Source organism: Caloenas nicobarica, chromosome 6, assembly GCF_036013445.1.
Source record: "Caloenas nicobarica isolate bCalNic1 chromosome 6, bCalNic1.hap1, whole genome shotgun sequence".
NCBI classification, from domain to species: Eukaryota; Metazoa; Chordata; class Aves; order Columbiformes; family Columbidae; genus Caloenas; species Caloenas nicobarica.
Window position 1 is genome coordinate 24694591 of NC_088250.1, and position 24589 is coordinate 24719179.

General features: G+C 38.7%; 1 protein-coding gene across 6 annotated transcripts in view; it reads left to right on the top strand.

The window, feature by feature from the left end:
* Positions 1-24589, top strand: part of ITGB6 (integrin subunit beta 6) — a 55574-nt gene that overhangs the window by 24727 nt on the left and 6258 nt on the right. For 5 of the 6 annotated variants that reach the window (XM_065637317.1, XM_065637318.1, XM_065637316.1 and 2 more), the window contains 11 exons: positions 1169-1373; positions 2273-2519; positions 3311-3476; positions 4067-4228; positions 4976-5071; positions 9291-9380; positions 14359-14493; positions 14713-15130; positions 16060-16282; positions 19092-19189; positions 23911-24030. In XM_065637317.1, the coding sequence (XP_065493389.1) occupies positions 1169-1373; positions 2273-2519; positions 3311-3476; positions 4067-4228; positions 4976-5071; positions 9291-9380; positions 14359-14493; positions 14713-15130; positions 16060-16282; positions 19092-19189; positions 23911-24030 (1960 nt within the window). The remainder of the gene's footprint in view (positions 1-1168; positions 1374-2272; positions 2520-3310; positions 3477-4066; positions 4229-4975; positions 5072-9290; positions 9381-14358; positions 14494-14712; positions 15131-16059; positions 16283-19091; positions 19190-23910; positions 24031-24589) is intronic. The other variant, XM_065637322.1, reaches the window with a different exon arrangement.

The following is a 24589-nucleotide window of genomic DNA, read 5'->3' on the forward strand; positions in this document are numbered from 1 at the left end:
CCCGGTTCTGATTTTGATAGGTTTAAATAAATTTCTTTTGCTTTGGATGGGAAGTTTCTCAGTGACTGAATTCAGAGAATATTTGTGGCTTAATGGCTGAACCCCAGACTCTTTATCCAAATCCTGGAGAAAAGAGCAGCCCCATGGTAGGGGCCCATGACCGCCAGCCAGGAATTCAATGTTTTGGTACCAGTTCTGCTGGGCATTCCCAAGGTTTTGATCAAAAGGTCTTGCGGGCCAGAATAGTTTCCAGTTCAGGAGGCAGGTGACTGGTTTTGAGCATCTAAACTCTAGACACGGCTCCAGGAAATGCTAATAAGGCGCAGAAGCCTCTTTGTAAAACTAACCATTAACTTCACTGCTACGAGGGGGTAGCACCTACCCCACAGCAGTGTTGTGGAAAGGAACGCATATCAAGTGCTTTGAAACGAGTAACAACAATAAACTGCAAGCTATCCAACTGATATCGATAGGCTTGTGATTTCATCTGGAGAGGAGAAGGCCAAGTAGGATGCTGGGCCAAATGTAACCAGATAGAGATGGGGATGCCAGAGCCCTGCCAGTGCTGGGGGGCGATGGAGGGAGGGATGCAGGGAGGCTGTGGGGCCTGTTGAGCACCAGGGAGAGCAACAAGGACTTGCTACTCGCTTCAGTGAACATGGCAAATGCGTCTTGAGGAGAAAGAGTAGGTCAGAAAAAAATGGTGAACACTGGGTACCCCACCATCAGTTTGTCACAACATTTGTAGGAGTTTATCATCTGCGAGACCTCTTCTGTTATTAAATGATGTTGCTCCATCAGCAGTTCGAAACACTTTAGGAAAGACTGATGAATTTGCGGTTTAATCCTATCAAAACCAGGGGCTAGCAGGGGCTTTGTGTTATTGTTCCCAGTACTGCAAGAAGCCAAATGCAGTGAGTGGCACAATTCCCATTCCCCAACAATAGAGCACTTTCTCCCAGGATACCAAGTTACGTTAATTATACACCTATGTGACATGATCCATGAAGGGCAAATTCTGATTTCTGTGTCACTTAGATCTCTCTCTGCACTAATTTGTACTAACTTACACCTTTGTTTCTGTTCCCCCTGTGCTGGATTGACCTTTTGTCAGCCAGGTGCTGGTGGCTGGTCAGTAAATACATTTAACTTCTCCTATTTGCTTTAGAATTACACGGACTCAGCTGGATTTCATGGGAGGTGTGATACCCCAGGAAACCTTTTGTCGAAAGGATGCCAGTTGAGTTTGATTGAATTTCCCATTTCAGAAGTAGAAATTCACAGAAACAAGCCCCTAACTGTAGCAACCCAGAATAACAATTCCGATGTCACACAGATTTCTCCTCAAAAATTAAGTCTCTGGCTGCGACCAGGTAAGTCACTCAGTTCACAGATGTGGGATATTTTTTTTCAGCCAATGTGATAGACTGAAGCTTCTCTGACTGGTCTAAAAAAATTTTGATAGAATAAGGATTAAAAGACCTGTGTTGAGTCCAAAATTATCTGTTGACTCATCAGATGAAAACTAGGTTCAACTGAGTTCAAAATATTTCCAGTAGTGCTGGGTACCTAATAAAAGTAAAAATATATCTTTTTAGTTCTTCTATTCTCTTGCCATTGAGGTGGCAGTGAGAGAATGGAAACTCCCCACACCTCCCCAGCCCTGCTCCTGTGCCTCTCGCCTGCAGGTCTGGCAAAGGAGCACATCTCAGAGGCAGCATAAAATGTCGCTTTGAGGATTTACAAGGTACCAGTGACATTTATGGAAACGCTCCAGGCCTACTTTGGAGTCCTTGGGATGTGAATTTTTCCTGGAGAAAATTTGTAGTAAAGAAATGTAAGAGACACCCAGTCAGATCATATCATAGTGTTGGAACTGAGAATAAAACCTGTGCGTACACTCTGGTTTTGTTAAAAATATCCCATAAGTGCTACCTTTAGTTTTAATTAGCTTCATATCTAAAGCTGCATAGTGCTGAAGTGATGTTCTTGTATTTTTTCCAAATTATAGCAATCAGTTGTAAATCCGTGCTTATGGCTTTTCTGAAGAACAGTTTAGAAAAACACCACTAGAACTGCTTTTAATTTTTCAGACCCAGTTCGAGATTTTTGTTGACAGAGAGTTTTTGAAGTTGTTTTATTAATTCTGCTGGTGATTTAAAAATACTAGATAATTTTCACCGTATATATAACTTTACGAAGAAAATGGCATTGCTCATAACTCCTGTGTAGAAGTGCTAATATGTATCCCATTCTCCCATGACCTTAACAGGACATGAAGAAACAATACAGATCAAGGTTCGCCAAACTGAAGATTATCCAATTGATCTCTATTACCTCATGGATCTTTCAGCCTCCATGGATGACGATCTGAATACAATCAAAGAACTGGGTTCAACTCTTTCCAAAGAAATGTCAAAACTGACAAGTAACTTCAGACTGGGGTTTGGATCTTTTGTTGAAAAACCAGTTTCACCATTTATCAAAACTACAGCTGAAGAAATAAACAACCCTTGCAGGTAGGCAAGGAAAATACCTACCTCTGTTTGCATGCCAGCATTAAGTCATAATATTAATTTTTAGGATAAAATTCAGTTCAGCAGTCTCATTGGAACCTCTGTTCTCTTCCAGCTGTAACTGAGTCAGTGTGGGGAAACAAGATTAGTTTCTTTTAGTTTGCAGTCTGATAATTTTTCTATTGAGTCTTATGTTATTTGGAGAGAGGAATCTGGGACTGATTCTGCTCTTTAGCTTTTGCTGCAAGTTACAAATGTACTTAATGGGTTAACAAACAGGTATATATTTTTCTTTGATTTGCTTGAAAAAAAAATAGATATAGATATATAGAGATATATATATAAAAGAATTTTATGATATATACCAAGCAGGTGCAAACTCAAACCCAACACAGAATAGCAGTTTCATTTACCCATCAATGTTGTTTTCCCAGGTTTTTTCCCTTTAGGTCTCACAGTATCCTCCAGTCCTTTCCTACCCTCTGCAGAGAAGCAGTCATGCTCTGCAGCCTGAGCCGGGACTGCAGCAGCCTGGCGGTGCTCTCTGAATGTCATCAAGGGACTGCAGATCCTAATGTGCTTCTGAGTGTGAAAACAAGGCACAGCAAGGACTGCACCTTGTGAACTGGCTGAATCACTCGGCTCTCGCAGGCATTTCCCAGGGTTTATGTCACTAGATCTGTCTCAGACGTGGAGGTGCCTGGCCAAGAACGAATCCAGACAGGCCTGTGAAGTAGTCATTGTAGTGATTTTCCCCTCTGTATTATCCATAAGTTGTCTCACTTATCTTTTAGAAGTGTGCCATATGAGTGCTTACCCACCTTTGGATACAAACATGTTTTGCCATTGACAAATGATGCTGAAAAATTCAATGAAATTGTGAAAGGACAGCGAATCTCTGCTAATATAGACACTCCAGAGGGAGGATTTGATGCAATTATGCAGGCAGCTGTTTGCAAGGTAATTGAAACTTCTAGGTATAATATTAATTATTCTGTATATTACCACTTACATGGTTGCATTTCAAAGAAGCAGATCATTATTTTCCAAGGTTTTTTTAATGCAGTCCAAGAGCCTCATTAGATTTGTGTGAAAACACGTTTGGCAGTATCAAGTAAAACATGCATATTGCAGTATTTTAGTGTTTCTTTTTAATCACCAGGGATTAAAAAAAACCCCAACCAAACAAACAAAAAACTAAAACAACAACAAAAATACCCCAACCCAAACTCAACAATTACTGGGTCTGTTTTCTTGATTGTTTTTTCTTTAAATATTTTTTATTAACTGTACTTAGAGTACTAAGCAGATTGACATGAACATGGCCAGTCCATGTTATTAAACACAGGAATGAGGAGACAAAATGTTAGCCAAAGCTAATGGAATGAACATCATAGCTTAAGAGATGTTGTGATGTTTTTGACGCTCCCTTTAAAGTGATTCCCTTTTTTTTTTTTTTTTTTTTGAGACGCCATTCTCCAACCGTTTTGCTGCTTTCCTACGTTATGAGTGCAATACAGCCTGCTAAACTGATGTATTTTAAATGACAGGAAAAAATTGGATGGAGGAATGATTCCCTACACTTGCTGGTGTTTGTGAGTGATGCTGATTCCCATTTTGGGATGGACAGTAAACTGGCAGGGATTGTTATTCCTAATGATGGGAACTGTCATTTGGACCACAATAATGAATATTCCATGTCAACTGTTCTGGTAATTTACTATGAATTTTGTACAACTCTTGTATTCGGGAAAATTAAAGACTAACATGAACAACTTAAAAAAATAATGAAAGTATGCCTTTCTCACTGAAATGTGTAAAAGTTGAGGAATTCAGACATTTAATGTAATCTATTTTATTTGTAATTGCACATTTCAGTAAAAAGAGAACAGTTAGGATAGATTATAACCAGGAAAAAAGAAAGCACAAGTCTTATCTCTGCTAACCCAGAAAACACATGGAACTGGACTGACTAGTATTTCCTTTTGCAGGGAAGGCAAAATTTGCATTAATCATGTTCCTTGTAAGGGTGTGAATTCAGGAGGAGTTCAGGAAATTGTAGGACACTGTTCACATAGGAGAATTTACCAGCTTAAGATTTGGTGTTCAAAAATACTGAATATATACACTACAGTGTTCAGTGGAGGACAAATTCCCAGTTGCTCTGGTGCAGTGTTATTCTTTAGATTATACATATATATCACAGTGCTACTGAGCAAGTGTTCCGGTATGGATGCTGGCAGTGTATTTTTCTCAGAGGGGTTTTCTTAAAAACAAGGCAAGGAAATTATATACACTATCTTTCATGTTGTATACATGTAGTGCCTAATTACAGTTTATACTATAGAGAAAATACAGTGTTTTTTATGATCATTTGACTATGTGTTTCATGGAAGATAATTAGCAACTGGACACACATGAAAAATGGATTGATGTGGCTCTCTTCTTTTTGTTTGCAGGAGTATCCCACAATTGGACAATTAATTGACAAACTTGTGAAAAACAATGTTTTATTAATTTTTGCTGTAACGAATGAGCAAGTTCACGTATATGAGGTGAGCAACTAATATGTTCAGTTCTCCAATATTTGTTTTATTGTTCACCCTTTCAGAGCTGACACAGTATTTCTAGTATTAAGAACAGAATTGTGTAAGATATTTCTGTAATAAAAATACCTAAGAAATTATATTTCACAGAATGGCTCTTTTGCTTAGGAAGTGCTTCTTCATGTATTGATTTTGATGTTCTTAGGTAACTTTTAAACTGGATTTCAAGTTGAATCACACTAATTTTTAAGTCAAAGATTGTCAGACTAAGCATTGCTAAACTATTCAGTGTAATCATTATGATTAGCCTTTTGTATTTTATTAAGACTGCAGTCTTGACAAGGGAGGAATCATTCTGCATCTTGGAGCACTGACTGCCTGGCTTTTTTAAAGACTATATTGAATATTGAGCTGAAGCGTGAAAATTTAGATTAACCAGCAACAACAGAAGTCAATCACTTACAAATGTGGTAGGATTCTATACTCATAGCATAGATTAGTTAAAATTTGGACGTTAAAGAACTTTTGCTAAATCTCATTATTGCTCAACAATTTCTGAATAGGGGCAAATTAATTAAAAGTGAAATCTTTTTCCTGATTTTAATAGGAGCTGTGTGAATAAGATCTGTTCTAGGAGGTAGTTTAGAAGTATCTCTTTAATTTACAAAGCCTTATTTTGTCCAAATAAACTTTTCTTTTACTGATGGCATTATGTTTTCCCTTGAAAAGTGCTGTGGGTCACCCTCAGAGTTGGCCAACAGTGTTCTTATCCACGGGTTTCTATTTCAGTATCCCTGTGTCAGTGTTATACCAGTATCAAAGTTATCAAGTGGCACCCTTTCTTTACTGGGAACACTAAACGAAGACTTATAGCTAATGAAAAATGCAAGCCATTGTTAACCCAGCCGGGGAAAGGTTTGTTCTTGTTACTTTCTTTGTTAGGGAAAAAAAAGTACGACTATTTTCTATCTTGTGGGGTATATAGTAAGCCCTTTCAATATATTCTATCTGCTGCTTTCATCTTTTCAATACTGCTTTCTGTCACTTATTTGGATAGCTATAGATGTTTTAATCTGCTTTCTGTCCTGTAGGTGATGTGGAAAATCAGTCAAAGCAAGTACAAAAAATCAGAGATGAGGCTCACTGCAGTTTTTCCACATTACAGTATAGTTTCAAGGGCATACATAGAACCTGGAGCAGGACAAAAGTGTCATGTTTTCATCTGCTTTATTCAAATTTATAATATAAATGTAAATAACCAGCTATCCATGCTTAAGAATGCAAAAAGAACAAAGCAAGACAATGAGCGTTATTCTTGTGTTAAGGAAACTGCTCAGGTAACCTGGAAGAGCTGGGAGAGGACCCAAAACTAACACTTGGGCACCACTATTAAACCACTTTGTCTTGGTGTCTTACTTCTTTTTAAAAGCCTGAGTGATGGAGATTCTGCAATCTCCCTCAGAAAACCCTCGCAAACTTAATTATCCTTTGAGGTGGGAACCCTCTCCCCAAATACTTCATCTCAAACCTACTTGAACTCAGCACCTAATTATATCAGACCCCGAAACTGACCGTTGCTATTTATAATGCAGTTCTTAGGGACAAATGTACATTAAAATGGCTGTGGGGACCTAGAAATCACCTCTTTAAATAGACTTGATAGATTCCATTAGTCTTAAGTGCAGCGTTCAGACTACCAAATACAGACTTTATATTTCTAGCCTTTATAATCTCCAGCAATTTAGCCCAAAATAATTCAGTCATTTAATATTCTTGATCCACTTCAACTGATTTTTCAATTTATCCACTTGCATGTATGTATATGATTATCTAACACACAAACATTATGGGTTGCACAAGCACAGAATATGTATGCTTGTAACATAGCTGGTTTTAGTTTTAATCCTGCCATGTAACCAAAGAGCTACTGCACAGCAATCTAAACAGGAGGGAAGGTTTCAGTCTGATGCTCTCCCTGACCACAAGAACTTTAAAAGCAGTCGTGTGGAAACATTTACGAGCCTACTCAAAATTAAATGCAAGAGAGAGGAGGAAGTTCCTTACACTGGGCCCTGATACTTTGAGATTATTTATAAAAAGGATTATTTTTTTCCCCAAAAAAGGGGTCTTTTAAAATATATTTATACATGTCTAAGTTTTTGCACCATTAGTCTCAGCTGACTCTTACCAAAGCAGCGGGGGATGTTTTTATTCTATAAAAGCTATCCACCCAAAAAGCATTTGTGAATATTGCAATAATAATAATATTTTGACAAACTGTGTAGATCCTATTTTGGTATAAAAGAAAACACCAGTCTTTAAGGTTTCATGAAACAGTTGTTATTGGTTGATATTTTTTGTTTTCAAGCAGAATTCTTTAAAAATTTATTCAAACTTAGATGAGGAAAAAGATTCCCTCTTTAGTCCTGAGTAAGCAGTACTTCTTTTGAAAAAGAAATTGCTTCATTTTGGACAAATTATTTCTTTTTACATCACAGGAGAATGTGGCTTGCAAATTGTTTTTTTCACACTGCATTTCACTGCTGAAAATCAAACTAAAAATACTCCAGTCTCCACGCTTGTACAGAATTTCAAATTATTTTTATAAATTTGGCATGACATCCTATTTATTATGAAAATTCTTCTACCATTTACACTAGTAAAAGTTAGACATAACCCCACTGAACTCAAATATGTAATTGTCAAATCTCACTAGCAGGAATCAGAGTATCTCTATGAAAAGGCAGGTCATCTTCTAAGGAATATTTGCTGAAAGACTAAATTGCATTATATCCTTTGGATAGTTTTGTGATAGCAGCACTCCAAAAGCATCTGTCTGACTCACCCTGTTAATGGTTAAACAGAAATATGTGCTAAAATGCAGGGTTTAACCAAGGGACTGGAGATACACACTTAGTCTGGGCTTGCAACGTCATCCTTGTATCACCATGCAGAAAATTTTTGTTCAAAGAGGAAAGATAAACCAAAGTCTTCAGAACAGTATATCCCTGCTGTTTGTTTTGCATAGTACAGATTAAAGGGTGCTGTGCTTTAAATTCCAGGTTTATCGTCTCTTCTTATAATTAACTCCCGAAAGGTCCACATGTATAAAATACAGAGTTTCTATGTTCTAAGAATCCTTGAGAGAGCACTAGTCACAGGAGGAGTCAGGAATGCAAAGTCACCAGCTGTAACATAAAATGCAGTTAATCCCACTGATTTACAATAGCACTTTAGAAATCTAATGAATGATAAGTATTCCATACATAATATATACAGTAATAACAGGGCTTTTGGAGATGTAAAGTGTAAGAAGAATATAAGAGTATCAAATTATCCATTTTATTAATAGTGCTCTGGAATTTTTTAAAATTAGAATAACAGCATTTATATGATAAATTGCAAAGAAAAATGAAGAGTACAATATGTGTTTCTAATGATGAACGCTTATTTTCAAAAGGCATGGGTACAAGCAAGAGAAGTTCATGTAGTTAACACTCAGGCAAGAAAAATTTTAATCAAGCATATTTAAAATCTAGCTGCTAGATGTCATGTTAGTGTCACAGTGCAATTTAATGCAAAAATAAGTTAAAACTTGTCACTGAAATTAATTATTAAATTGGTACTATATTATTAACATAAAGTCAGCATACAATCAATCACAGACACAGACCACTATGATACATGTGGGGTGTTACATCAATCATAAACTAGGAGCAGTTTCATAAGGGCATTTGTTCAAAGTTCTTGTAGCCCTTAGTTTAACTTTCTTAACTTCTGTGTCCTCACTAACCACAATTCAGGGTGCTCAGTTGCTTGCAAAAATAAAAAAGTGACTGTTGTTATTGAATGCAGGGTCCAAGACACTCAAATAGTAGAGCAACAGTAGGTCAGCTGAATCTGGTTTTTGGTTATTTTTATTAGAGAAAAACACAACTGTTGATAGAATATATCTTCATTCTAAGTTTGAAAAATTATAGCTTAAAATTACTATAGTATCAAACTTCCAAGTACACAGAGGTGATTTAGCAATATGTGTCCCGTTAATTTTCAATGAAACTACCTCTTCTCCACCGGACTTTTTCAATAGGATGTGTGTTATTGATTCTGCAAGGGTCCTAGAAAATGTCACTATTATTTATTTTAGTTGGGTCCGGTATATTTTGTTCTTTTCCAGATGGTAGCTTCTTGTCAACTAGGCTTTTTTAATGCCTTTTTTTCCCCCTAGAACTATGCAAAGCTTATTCCTGGAGCTACTGTTGGACGGCTACAGAAGGATTCGGGAAATATTCTCCAGTTGATCATTGGTGCATATCAGGTATGGTGTTTTTTTCCTGCATGTCTGTATTTTCAAAATGAGATTGCCATTTGGTAAGAACAAATGTCTTTGATTATTCTTCTGCACTGATTACAAGAAGATAATTTTTTACGCTTAGGTGCTGACCTTAACAGGACAAGTTTTGTTCTCTCTGAGGATTTAAGTGAGCACAGAAACAAAACTCCTATAACCTTCTGTTGTTCCTTAGTTATGCTGGCATGCTATATTCACACCAGTGTCTCATCTGTCCTGCCTTCTTCATAGTCCTGTATTTCACACCCACTCTTAAGCCTTCTCTCTCTCTAGTTATTCAAGTCTACGAGTTCAATACTTCTACGGGGACTCCACTCTTCTCCCATCGGTAGCTGTCACCAGAGCAGATGTACAATCACTCTGCAGGAATATCTGCAGAAAAAACCACTATCCTGTGCTCAGTGCTCTTCTCTGCTTTAGCAATTTGATGCTGCCCCTGTGAGGCTGTTCTGAGGTTTTTAAAAAGCAGAACACAGGATATGAATTGAGTGTGTTTAGATACCATGAAGACTTGAACAGGTTCATTTAGATAATACCAAGAAATACTGTAAAGATGAGAGGAACTTAAAATCAGTGCTGCTGTTCAGAGCTCTGTTTGCAAAATGCATCCTAGCTGCCTGGTTCTCTTCTTTAGGGGAATGTTTTACACAGTTTTACATGTCTTTACACAGATATATTAATTTATATATTTGCTGATATACCATAGATTTCTCTCTTCCATCTCAGCCCCTTTGTATTAAAAACCTGCTTTACCAGTTGTCTACAATGACAAGTAACTCTTTGCAAATAGCTTCTGTTTCTCTCCTTACCTTTGGTTTTGTTTTGTTTTTTCTTTTCTGTCCTTCCTTCTATCACCTGATGAGATGATCATTATTATGCCCAAAATTATTTGGTCTTGATGACAGGAAGGCAAACCCATTCTTATAATTCTTATAGCTGTTATAAAAGCAATACAATAGGTGAGCCATGGGTGTTTTTTTTAAATGAAATACAAAATACCAGAAGATTCTCTGTCCTATGGAAAATTAAATAACCAAAGAACTTCAAGGTTAACCTTGGGAGTCTACACATTGTAATAAATATGGAGGTAAATCTTAAATAAACAAAGCTATTACTAAACATCCAGTGGCACCAGGATTTCATTTCTGGAGTCCAACCTGTTGTTAGTTAGATCTGGTTTCTATCAGGATTTCTTGAGGCTGGCATTTTAACATATAGGAAGAGGTTCCCACATTTAACAGCTGAAATACCACTTTGTTGTCCAGTGAGTAATGAAAAAACATAAAATAATTGTCCCAGTGCTGTGTTCTGGTGCCTTTGCTGTAACACTGTGTTGAGTGCATAATGGTGCTTGCTCTAATTGCAGTGTCACAGCATCTTCCTTGCTGGAACACCGAAAAGGTGGAGAGTGCATCCCTACCTCTTCCCCTTAGTGTCTGTTTAGGTACCTGTTGTCCATATTTTTTTTTCTGCTCTCCTTTTTGAACCTGCTGATATTTTCAGTCTCCATTGTGTTTTGAGGCAAAAAGGATTTCAGTTGAACTGTGTCAAGATCCATTTTTCTTTTTCCCATGTTAAACTACTCCCTATGCTTTACTGAGTGCACCTTAGTTCTGGTGTTGCAGGGTTTGGTGAATAACAGCTCTGCATTCACCCTATCTTCATGTCTTCATGATTTCATAATATTTTATCATGTAGACACCTTTCATCCCCCCAGTCTTGTCTCCAAATCAGACAATCCAAGTCTTTTAAGTCTCTCCTTGGCTGCTCCATCCCCTTGGTGACTTTAGCTGACCTTCTCTTAAATGCCCCTCATTCCTATTAGTCCTTCCTGAGATGTGCAGACCAGAAGAGCTTGTAGTATGCAAGACAGGGCATGCTAAGGTTTAGATGGAGGCTGCCTTCTCAGCATCCTTGCTCATGACACCAAGGACATTGTTGGCTTTTGACTGCCGCATGTTTCGAGCAGTTCATCTCACAGAGCTGTCAGTGGTGACCCTCGTGCAGCTCCTGAGTTGTTTTTTGGCTGGTCCTGGGCTCAGCTGTACTGTGGGCAAGGTCTGGAGGAGGGTTCCAACTCGGCGCTTGGTGCTCGCTCCCCTCCCATAGCAGCGGGAGGGTGGCCGCAGGGACGGTGCTCCTGCCTTCGGGCCAAAACTTGTCACGTCCTCATTCAGGTACAGCATGTACCATGTGCTAGAGTTGCTCATAGGTTCTTAAAATTCCACATGTATTTCAAAATGTACGAAGTGTACAAGTAGTAACATGTCACACTCAAAATTTCCCAGAGCCCATTTTATTACACTTAACCTTAAATTTAACAGCCTTATTCCTTCATGATTAAAAATATTCCTAGTAGGAAACACTAAAAACACCTTATTTGACATAAATGAAGGCATCTGAATTTCTTTGGATTGGAAAGGAAGAAATGAAGGTTAAAAATCACATGCAAAACAGAAGATCTAATTCCATTTTGTAACAGCCATTTCACGATGCTCTCAGCAGTGTAATTCAACACCCACTGTCTCTGTTTCTTCATCCACAAAAAAGGAATAAATAACTATTTTCCCCCAAAGAGCAGAGTTAGGCTAAATCTTTTAATAATTTTAAAGTGCTTTCCAGTCTTTGCTTGCTGTACAAACACAAGGTTTGCTAATACCATTCACCATGTGTTGCTATCTAAAAGCTTCAGAGAGGAAGTAAGCAAGTTAAGAAAGTCTGAGCTGTCAAAATATTTGTTACAAGCAGTTCCCATGTTCTTTCCAAGTATGATTCATTTTCTTCTGTAAGCATATTTCTGCCTGCTTTGTTCAACATTGAATTCCGCATAACTTTATACTGCAGAGCTGTAGGCTAAATTGCATTGTGACAGATATCAGGCTGTTTGTTATTCCAGGATTTTAAAATTTCAGAAAAATTCCACTATTTTTTTTTCAGTGTTGGGTTCTTTCTCACTTACAGGAAAATAAGACCAAAGAAATAATATATTAAAACAGGAGAGGTAACATAAGGACACGTGTTTGTAACTGCTTTGTCTGTTGTTTCATTCAGAAAAATTTTGGAACCACAAATGTTTCTCTGTGAATGGCTTAAAACTCAATAAGCTGATCACTATATTTCCCCAAACTATGGCCAGACAGCTTAGTAGATTTAAAAACCCATTAGTAGTCCTAACACATATTAAGATCTAAGAAACTGGAGTATGTCACAGTTTATGTGTTCATTTTCAGTGGCGTAAGGTGTGCGTTTTGACCTCTCACAATGGCAAGGCATATTCATAATGACCCATATAGACATCAGGATTCAAAGTATTATGACTTGGTGTTCAGCGGCATTTAATTTTCTCTCACAGTTGCCCTCTATTTGAGCCTCAAAGTTTTACAGCTGGTGGAAGAAGGACTTTTTGGTGGTATTTCCTGTAACATTAGCACATACAAACATTCACCGTTTTATCCAGAGGTTTGCTATATTTTGTCCTTTTGTGAGAGGCCAGCTATTGCAAACAAATTATTTATAGGAATCTCTGCATTGTTTCAATAGCAACATAAGCACCTACCTCTAAAACAAATGTGAAGGGAAAATTGGGCACTACCAAGGTTAGCAACCTGATGCCTGGTGCAGTTTTACTGCTCTGGCTGTGTGCTGGAAAGAGCTCTGGGTATTACATGAATGCCCCTTGCACGACATGTTGCTATCCTTTATTAAAATGCTTTGGTTTACTGACAAGACTTTCCAAAAGCAAAAACGTTTTAAAAACCCTACCAAACAGAACCCTGGGACAAATTTCCAGGGAATCCAGGACATGTGCAAAGGACAGGGAGCTGTTGCCTATGCAGGTTTATACCTATTCTACTTTTAGTTTATTTTACCCCACCAGACCTTTCCTTCATGAGTCATCCTGATACATTTACTAGAATGACTCACTGAAGTAAGGTCAATGAGCTCCTCATGCTCTGATTGAAGGGCAGGGGATATTTTGTAAAGCAGTTAAACTTGCAAGAGCACAAAGCCAAGTTCAGCGAGACTTTTGCTCTGCAATTGCTAAGGTACTTTTGAAAAATTTCCATTTACTGTATCCACAGTCCAATTAAGTCATAGGGAATTTGCCCATGGTCTACTTTAGGCTTTGGATTAAGGCTAAGTTGTGTAAGCAAAGTTGCTATAAAATATTTTGAAGAGTTACATTAAAAAACCCGCTATGAGAGAGCTCAGGAAGTTTTTCACTTAAGAAATGAAAGTTTGATTGAACAACTCAAATTAATAAATGACGATGTTGTTGAATACAACTTGCAATAGCACTGACAGCTCATGAAGCAGGAAATTCCATTAGGAGAAGAAAGGAAGGGAGCGAGCCCCTCACCTGAGGGAGCTCACCATGGCTCTGGGTCTGGCCCTGGAAACTTCAGGCCAACTCATGGAGGCCGCGCACTGAGGCAAAACTGAACTCGGAGCCTGCCCTGCCGTGAGAGAGATTGCGAGGTTTGATTCTACCAGGAGAGATAAACGGGGAGCAATATTGACATAGGCTGGCTAATCAGGAAAAACCCTGTGCTAGCAATGCAATCAGGGACACAAATCTGTTCCTCGGTAAGACCAGAGCTAAAGGAAAACCCGTATCAGCCAGCAGAGCACTTAGTGATGAAAGATGATTTAATAAAAGACTGAATTTATTATCCTGCAAGGGCAGGAAATAAGCCCCGTGATAACGGATATTAAACTGATACTACACTGCTTCTAACTGAAAGCCAGTTCTGTCGGCACTCGCTTTGTTTTGCTTGTTCCCCATGTTACTTGAAACAGAGAAGTCTGTAAATAAAGTGCACAAACCACAAATTTACTTCTGTGTAGGTCAGGGTAAGTTACAGTCCACGTTACACAGACGTGGAGCATTAGCAGCACTTGGCAATGTTATAATTTCGTTCATCTCACGCCTTTTCCCTTTAAGGAGCTGAGATCCGAGGTGGAGCTGGAGGTCTTAGGGGATACAGAAGGGCTCAATCTCTCCTTCACAGCCATCTGTAACAATGGGACCTTTTTTCCACATCAGAGGAAATGCTCTCATGTGAAGGTGGGAGACACAGTAAGTAAAGAACGAATTCTCACAAGACATGAAGTCCAGGGAATTTAGGACACCGAGATAGAAAGTTTGCTCTTTATCAGATAGTCTTCCTCCACACAAGTTACAAAAAACCCCGATAGTATCCAAGACCCTCTTGTTCTGTCCTCTGCACATGCTTCCAGACTACCCTGCAGAGCTACGTGTGCCGCAGCTCTGAACAGCCATGGATTTCTCTTCCAGGTCTCTTTCAATGTAACTGTCAGTCTCTCCTCTTGCAAAAAAACCAGAAAGCATATTGTGATAAAACCACTGGGGCTGAGTGACACACTGGAAATGGAGATTAATCCCCAATGCAGCTGCAACTGCCAGGCAAAGGCCGAGATGGACAGCCCAAAATGTAACCGAGGGAGAGGCTCGTTCGAGTGCGGGGTGTGTGTCTGCAGCCCGGGGTACGTGGGGCCCCGCTGCGAATGCGACGAGAGCTCCCTGGGCACCAGCTCCTGCAAGGGCTCGGCTGAGCAGAGCTCCTGCGGCGGGAGAGGCGACTGCTACTGCGGGCGCTGCGTCTGCCACCCGTCCCCCTACGGCAAAGTGTACGGGCCGCGCTGCGAGTGTGACGACTTCTCCTGCGTCAGACACAGAGGGCTCCAGTGCAGCGGTATGGTCCTTTTGCTGCTCGTTGTAGCTTCTGCATGTCAGAGCTTTATTGTCTTGCTCTCAGCTATGAGCTTGGGAATCTATATTTTCATCATATATTCAGTTGCAATTAATTCTGTATGAAGTCTGATTTACTGTTTCTGAATGATCTTTAGACTTAAAACAAGAAACAAGTTTCCGCCCTGTTTTCAAATTTAAAAATGGGACACCTTTCACCAATCCATCGCTAGCCTAAGTTAGCATGACTTTACTGGGGCGTATTAGCTACCATCACACTGCGTCAGACTTTCAATGGCTGTAGATAAGTGTAGCTCCAAGGAAGTTCAGGTAAGTATATTAACATACATTGGTGTTAGCCACTGTACAATTTCACTCTGACATAATTATCACAGCATACTAATCTTAATTAATAACTTTTAGGATAATTCTGATATCTTTATAATTTTAACCCAGTAACCTCCATGATTCTTTGTTTGTCCTAGTAAGATACAGTCACAATTTGGGAACTTGTATTTATATTTATTTTTCTTGGGCTGTACCATTATGAACCGTAAGTTAGTGTATTGAAACAATGGAAATAGTGTTAAACTGGCAGGAACCAGCAATGAGATTGTGCTGAATAAGTACACTGAAATTATGCTGCTATAAATGAAGGAGGATTTGCCCATTAGGTTGTGCACTGTCAAGAGATAAGATCTATGTGGAAGACTCCAGTAAAGTCAATGAAGCTGCACTGGCTTACAGCCAATCTAAGCAAAAATTTGATCCTCTGGCTTAAAAGTGAAAATGCTGGGGGAGGAAGAGAGATGTTTAAGAATGAGAAGAGTTAGAGAGGGGAAAATATCTGCTATGAAGGAGAGTGATTTTTAAAGGCCATAATTCAGATTTTTATTAAGAAAATTATTTGAAATACAATAAATGTTTTACCAGGCAATGGTGACTGTGATTGTGGGGAATGCATCTGCCACAGTGGATGGACTGGTGAATACTGTAATTGCACAACGGACACCAGCGCCTGCATTGCTGAGGATGGGACGCTGTGCAGTGGGAGAGGCGAATGCATCTGTGGGTCCTGTACTTGCACCCAACCAGGAGCTTCAGGCCAAACGTGTGAAAAATGTCCTCTCTGCAGTGACCCCTGCAGTTCCAGGAGGTAATGTGCCGGTTTTATGTCGCTGCTTGTATCGTCCAGGTGTCTATTTCCCATCCTGCCTCAGCAGCGTGCTTACTGCTGCTACTGTAGATTGGATTTACAGACTAGAACCCAAGAGCTTCTTTGCCCTTTGAGAGGGGTAGGCGTAACTTGTACATCAACCATTTATCAGCATTACTCTAGTACAAAAGAACTTTATGGAAAACAACTTAATCACCTTCAAGCAGCACAAGTAAAACATCACACTTCCACTGCTGTCCCTGGCTGTACAACTAATCAGAATGGTAGCCTTTTCTTATCACATCAGACAAAAACAGATGAACCTCCTTCCAGTACACAGTAGAGAATTAAAACATCCCAGCATAGCTGCTACAGCAAAAATGAGGACTCACAGAAAAACTTGGCATTTGTATTACTGTTCTCAGGCATACAAATTAATAAGGTCATGCTGTCTGCTCAAGCTTTACACATCTGCAAATTCACAGGCGAAATTCAGTTAAGCTTGACTGAATTAAAGAGAGCCAACTATGATAAACTAGGTCAAAGTCTGGGGATGAAATCAGTGGGTAGCTGTATGTCATGTATAAGTTGATGATAAATTGATTGTAAATGGTGGAGTGTCTTCTGTTCACTGAGCACACAAAATTTGTGTAGCTTTCTGGCTGTGACGCATGGTGTATACTATGGTGCCTGATAAGAAAAGCAACCAAAAATACATGTGACACAAAGGTGACCACTCTAAGTACACCCATGCTTATGCTTGTGTTATGCAAGCTCTTGCATGGCTAAAATCAGTTCAAAATGAGCAGGCTTCAGTAGAAATGTAAGCTAGAAGTTGAATTAGGCTTTGCAGAATACATGTTATTAACTATCTTGGTTTTGCTTGCTGAGCATTAGGTTAGTGTATGTTGCATTACTGTTTCATGACGATGTCATGTCTGCTTAGAGTTGACACCCATTTCTTTTCCCTACCAGCTCTTCGCCACTCTATTTTCATACCTGTCATTGCAGTTTGCACTATATTTGAGATGAGAAGCTATTCTGTGGCATGTGATTTAATCATCATTTACGTTAGTGCTAAATTGGACCTACAAACCCAAGCTAAACAGTTTATTCAAAACTTTAACTAAAGCATACAACTGTTCTAAACATGAAGGACAATGCTGCTGCTTTGCTCTGCCCAATTTGGCAGAGAATAAGAAATATAAAGTTACACATTGAGCACTACATTAGCCTATTTAAACGTGTATATTGTATGCAGTGTTGGGTCTTTTCTTTCTGTTGCGGTCACCTCCCTTGCTGAAATGCAGAGCAGGGAATGCCAAAAGAGGGAGAACATTGGGAATACCAGGGTAGGGTAATGGAGAGTGCTGAAAGACCAGGTCAGAGGAGATTGAAATAAATGGCTAGGCAGCTGAGAAAGAGAGTGGTAGTGTGAGAAACATGGCAAATATGACAAACCCACCACCAACACTGCATTTGTCTCCATGAGATAGAGGCTATGCCATTACCCACTTACTTTTACTATTCACCATCTCCAGAGTGAGTGATAAGGTCATCTCCATCTTGTGAAGATAATCTCAGAAGCCTCAGCATATTCCCATGGATATATGTAACTCAGTGCAAAAGGAGATGGCCAGGGTTTTTTTGACGTCTTGTTGCAGTCCTTTCCTTTTCCTTTCTCCTTTTCCTTTCTCCTTTTCCTTTCTCCTTTTCCTTTCTCCTTTTCCTTTCTCCTTTTCCTTTCTCCTTTTCCTTTCTCCTTTTCCTTTCTCCTTTTCCTTTCTCCTTTTCCTTTCTCCTTTTCCTTTCTCCTTTTCCTTTCTCCTTTTCCTTTCTCCTTTTCCTTTCTCCTTTTCCTTTCTCCTTTTCCTTTCTCCTTTTCCTTTCTCCTTTTCCTTTCTCCTTTTCCTTTCTCCTTTTCCTTTCTCCTTTTCCTTTCTCCTTTTCCTTTCTCCTTTTCCTTTCTCCTTTTCCTTTCTCCTTTTCCTTTCTCCTTTTCCTTTCTCCTTTTCCTTTCTCCTTTTCCTTTCTCCTTTTCCTTTCTCCTTTTCCTTTCTCCTTTCCTAGTCAGTCCTTCAGGCTGTTTCTCAGAACCTCAGCCCCTCAATCTGGCTGAAGCTGTTTGTGAAGTATCAGCAAGACACATTTTGCATCAAAAATTTTCATATATCAATTCTGTTTGTTGTTTCCTCTTTCCATGAATAAAGTCTGGATTTATTAAAATCCTCATCGAATTTCTGGGAAGATTTTCAGAGACTTCTAAAGGAATGGGTTTAGACTCTGCGTCTTTAAATAATATTTTCCAATAAATTGCATTAGTATAATTAGGATCTAAGTAAGTAATTCCTGAAACAGGTAATCACATTCAAGAGACATATCTTGAGACACCTGAATAGTGCTCATCTGATAGGCATTCCTTTGGCTTGTATTTAGTGTGAGCTTAGTTCAGAATGTTTATTTTTGAAAATGAATGTTATGTGTGAGTAACTCCATGTCTTTGATAGACCTACATGAATAATGTTGCCTGTGGTTCTGTCTGGTAGCTAATAAGCTGGAAGAGAAGAGAGGACAAGAGAGAGCTTATCCGCAATGCCTTTATTCAGGTGGGGTGGATGGTTTTGGTTGGTTTTGTTCTTTTTTTTTTTTTTTGATGGCAATACCTATCATATTTCTGAGACCTACAGTATCCATAGCACAAGACCTTTTGTTAGGCTTCTTTTTAAAATGCAGATGCATACATACTGGCTTTTGTATTGGTGCTTTGTGACAGGCGGAGATTGATGAGCTGCTGAATTATTTTCTGCAGGAGCTGTGTGGAGTGTCACTTGGCTTCTGATGGCAAGTCACTAGGAGAATGCACTGAAAAATGCAAATTGGTTGATGCAACTGTCAGCACTGCAGAGGGTTTGTAGACTCAATCTTCCTTTTCTGTGTGTGTGTGATTAGTGATAGTTTCCTCTTTCTGTAATTTTATATTTGAAAGTAGCCTTGTTTTTCTGCTGTAGAATTATATTACGGATCATAAGGCAATTGCTGTCTGTCTGTGGTTCCTCTATGGTAAGTAGGAAACGTAGATCAGGCCTGGTATTATCCCTCCGGGTTAATTACCTCATTGGATCATGCCTACTTTATAAGCAGTTTATGTGAGAAAGGATAGAAGTTAATAAATACCGGTCCCTGCAAATCAGAGGCTGATGAAAGCCGCTGAGGTTAAGTCAGCCTGCACCAGGAGTTCTGGTGTGGCTTCTTTTACCATAAAATGCAAATCCTGACTCCAGTCGTTATGCAGACTCCTGATTACAGTCAGCAACTGACACAGCTCTTTTACCTGTGCCAAAGACATTCTGCTTCTTCTCACGTTTTATTGAGACATTCCTGATATCCTAAAGGCTAAGCACATCTTTCAGTTGCTTGTAATTCAGAACTGCACTCCATCAATAGGAATTTCTGGAATAGGAATTAACCTTGAACAAAATAGTACTCACAGAAAACAAATATAATTTTAAATGAAATACTACATCAAAATCCTTTTCTTTTCTGCAGAGGAATGTGCTTGCCTGTACAGTAGGCAGTCCGTATTTATTCTAATGGCTACTCTAACCCAAATCCTATGGCAAAATGCAATTGTTAGGTGAGGCAGGACATGGGCACATTATAGCCGCACCATGTATGTAAAGATAAGCATTAAATCAGATAAATGTAAAAGTTAGGATGACAATGCAGAATGCTGTATGCACATCTAAGGATTGTGCCTGCAAACTGTTGGAAGCCCATCCAGAGCTGCACACATGCAGAAATTTCACTGATACACATCCTTCCAACAAAGCTACACCTTTTGTTTTTGATGACATTACTCTATAATGTAGAGCTCAAAAGCTGCAACTATTGCCCCTGTAAGGAAAACTAATTCTAATTTTGTATTTTTATTAAAATTATTATTATGCTTTGCCTGTCTATACATCAATATTTATTTATAAATATTAAAAAAATATCTTTACAAACTCAAAAAACATATGGGCGCTTTTATTGTATCTCTGTCGTTAGTAAAGTTTTCAGGTTCCTATTGCCAGATGGCAGGTATTTGTAGCTATGAATATATAAGACGTTCTACTTTCAAATATAATGAATACTAATCAGGAGCAGGAGCAGTCACTTATACGGCTCTGTTCATACACACAGAGGTCACAGGAATAGGAGAATGACAATGTCATCTCCTGTTCCTGCTTATTTCCTTTTTTTTCATGTCTTGTACTTCCCTGATTGGGACCGTTAGCTACTTCTTTAGATTTAAAATTTATTTTCAGCAGTTACAGCAACTGCTGTAGTGAAGGCTGGATGACTGTTCCCACCCCAACCCTTCCAGGAAAAAAAAAAAAAAGCTGTTCCAAATGCTTGTGTAATAGCACAAGAGTTTGGTTTTGGCATGGAGGCAGCTTCATTAAGAAGTCCCAAGGGGAAAAAAAAATCTTGACAATAATAATTTTAAAAAATTACTAAAATAAAAAATGTATTACCTAAACAAAATTTTTGGAAGTTGTATAACTAGACCACCACATAACATTTAAGATAGATTATTAAGCAACTTCATATGGTAGCATACTGCTTCCTTCTGCTTAATATTTCAGTTTCTTTAATACACCAATGCTTTTTGAAAACTAGAAATAGCTCTAGGTTAAATAAAATATTAGCACTTAAAGATTTACTTGCTCTCTTACATGCATATGTTGCAACACAATGACTGGAACTGTGGAGCAATAAAAAAGCGCAGGCTTCACATTTCCCTGTTTCCTGAGAATGCCCGTTTTAGCCTCTGAGCCGTTGCCTTTCGCCTCCTGGTCTTTGGTTCTGTGGGTGCTGGGGGTTCTCCCACTGCTCCCACCAGCCGCCCCGCCAGGGATCCAGGAGAGCAGGGGTGGCACCTCAGCGCTGGGGATGCTGATGTCTTCACATTTACTGGGCTCGTCCCCACACAGGCATCACTTTTGAATATTTACTTTCATCCATTTTGAATATTTGAATATTAAATCAGGCTAATCCCCCCTTTGCCAGATGGGTGTAAAAGGAGCCCTTGCTGCTCCACTCGCTACCCTGGAGGAACAATTTGCCATTCCTGAAGAGTGGCTCATGCCACCACCCCGGCCAAAGGGCACCAGATGTTTCTGCCACAAGCCCAACAGGGGCAGTTACGCTGTCCTTGCAGAAACACGGAGTTCTTCGTACCCCATAGTGTCGACACTGCACAGATTCCCAGTGCAGCCACAAAGTGGATGCTGGGGCCTGAAAAAACCTCTATATCAGTGCTGCTCTGTTGTTCTGACTCAAAGTGAGATGAAACTGTTCAAAGAAAGAATTTTGTTGCGCAAAAGACAAACAAGAAAGGGCATAATGTCATTTACGTATTTTTTGTTGAATGTTTTATCTAAGTATCTGTTAGGAAACAGTCTTTCACACTTCAAGGCTCCAGCTTGCCATGGTTACCCAATTCTTCTTCCAGTGTGACTCCAGTAATTTCAAATATCATTGAAATTAATGGAATTTGGCTGCAGGCAGAAGTGGGAAAAGTATAATGATCCACTGCAGAATGCAGAAAATTACAGAGGTGTAAATTATAGGAGTTTACTTACCTAAGCAAATTTTTGTGCTGACGAACTGAAAATAATCCATGCAGTAGTCTGTCTTAGCAATCTGTCATCCTAAAAATAACATCAGAGAAATAAAAATACTAAGAGTAAGCTGGGTTCTGAATAGCTTGAACTAGCATCTTTGCTTTCATTTCTACATCCTTGCACATAATCAGATTTCTGTTCCACTTGCTCTCAAATTGCGACATTAAACGACAAAATAGAATTTAAAAATAACTAATATATTTGCAGTTACTGCCTTCTGGATGTTACTTGAAATATGCCTGCAAGGTTTTCTCTGCCTTCAAGATTACTAGCAACTCCCTTTTTTTTTTTCCTTAAAAAAAAAAAAAAAAGGCAAGGTAGTATTCTTTGGATCTGCTTACTTAAAAGAGTTGGGAAACCGCAAATATTGCAAAACTTGTCAGAGTGTTACTGGAATTGTGACCTGGCAATGAGTTCCATTCATTCAGTACACTCAGTCTGCACTTTGTGGCCCTTCTAACAAAACCAAATCCTGTTAAATCAGCAAGCCTTGTCTGCCTGTCACCTTGGTAGATGACACATTGCTCTGCCACCAAGGACAGGTAAAAAGTTAAATGCAACATTATCACAAATCAAGAGCACATTTCCGTTAAAATCCACCCAGATGTGACTCTCTTTTTGTAAAAAGCAGAGAAAAGGACTGTAGGGTACTCAACTATTTATGCTTTCTTATTTTCTATGGTGTTTAATACTGTTTTCTTTAAAACTAAACCTTATTATAATAAGCAATATGAAAAAAGTGAGCACTTATTTCTTTATGTACCATAGGTTTCTTTAAAATCCATATTCCTGTCTGATTCCTACCTTATATTTCATTACTTTCATATTAAAGTTTGAGAACTTAAGCACAGTTGCTTATGAAATTTCAGTAAGAGTTTTGGATGTGTAAGAAATAATGAAGAGTGACAATATATTTTTAAAGAGATGTTTGAGAAGCTTGCTGTTTTTCCTTACCTCTAAAAATAAAACCTAAGAAGTCTTTCTAAAAATGTATTGAAAAGCATACCTAGATTTCTAATGTTATTCAAATCATGGGTTATATGGAAACATAATATGTGTTCAGTCCCAGAGGTATTATTGCACACAGTTTTGAGGTCAGATATTTTGGCTCTGCAAAAGTATTGTTACACTCCAAATTATGGCGTTTCTGGCTTTGGACCTGCAGTCTCAATTTTCGATTGTCTTATTTGCTTTATCTTGTCCCTCACAACCAGCATCCTCCTGACTCCCTGTTCGCTTTGAACAACTTTTCTCAGCAGAAAAGGTTTCCCAGTTAAGAATCATCTGAGGTGGGGGGAAAAAAAAGGTTTCGTGCAGATCTACATTTAATGGAGAGATAAACACTGGGGGCAGACTGTCAGGTCACTTTTTAACCGCTTCTCCTTGGATAATATCAGGAAGATTCCAGAATTGCAATTTTCTGTTGTTAATCTATATTTACTGTTGCAACACTGGACACACTAATTTTTCTGAGGGCTATTGTGGAATAAATAAATGGCAGCCCTTTTAACAGTATCCATTGCTGTTTGATGTATGTATATCTACTTCTGAAACCTAATTGAGACATGGTAGGAGTAGCTGTAAACTAAAGAGAACATACTGTTTACTTTGTCCTGGAATCAGGGACTATTACGTTTCCCGGACAGCTGGTGGTTAAGCATCTTGGAAACACTTCCAATTCATTGAAATTCACAGTACACTAGATTAATAAGGTGCACTAGACTGTCAGTGCAGATTGACAACACCTGGATCTGTTATTCAGAAAAATCAAAACCAAAGCTTGGGATGGGAAAAAAGTAATTAAATTTAGTAGAAATTCTGAAGGTATTTCTGCTTTCATCATTCACTCTTTATCATCCACAGATGAGACTGTGACAAACATGATGCCAGCAGTTTCTTTTGTGATTACATGTTAAATTTCATTTGATCTGATGAATGATTTTTTCCCTCCCTCTTCAGATTATGCAGAGGATAAATCCATTCCCTGTTCTTTGCAGGGGGAAAATGAATGTATAACCACATTTCTACTGGCTATGGATGAACAGGGAAGGACAGTCATTCATAGCATAGAACAGAAAGGTAAGCAGTGAATTTTGCTTTTTTTAGATAAAATCTGATTTAAAAACACAGGCAGGGTGAGCTACCTAGAAGCCGAGGTCTTTTAAGCAGCACTGGACCTCCTTGTGTTTGCAGCTCTCCTCTGCCCAGCCAAAAGAGCACCTCCTCTAGTACTTATTTGATGTGGTGGTAAAATAAATACTTGGCATTTCAGGAAATATGGGCAGAATGATCCCTGGGCTGCAAGAGTAAGTTTATTTTTCTAAAGCTCTGTGCAATTCTAAGACGATGATACCAAACGTTATTTGCATTTAATGACAAACCTATAATTCACTTTGAAATTACATGTGTTTCATACATGGACAAATATCCGAAAGACTATCTGATTGGGTATACCTGATGAAATTCCAAAATATAATTATGTTTAATGTTGCAGTATTGTTACGTTCTGTGTGTTTTGCGTAGCTAAAAGATGTTCAACAGATCTCTTTAAATCCTTTCATTTAACATTACTTCTTTATTCACTGTTATTTCAGTACTGATTTTTCATTAAAGTTCCTAATTATGTAGGACAGGAGAG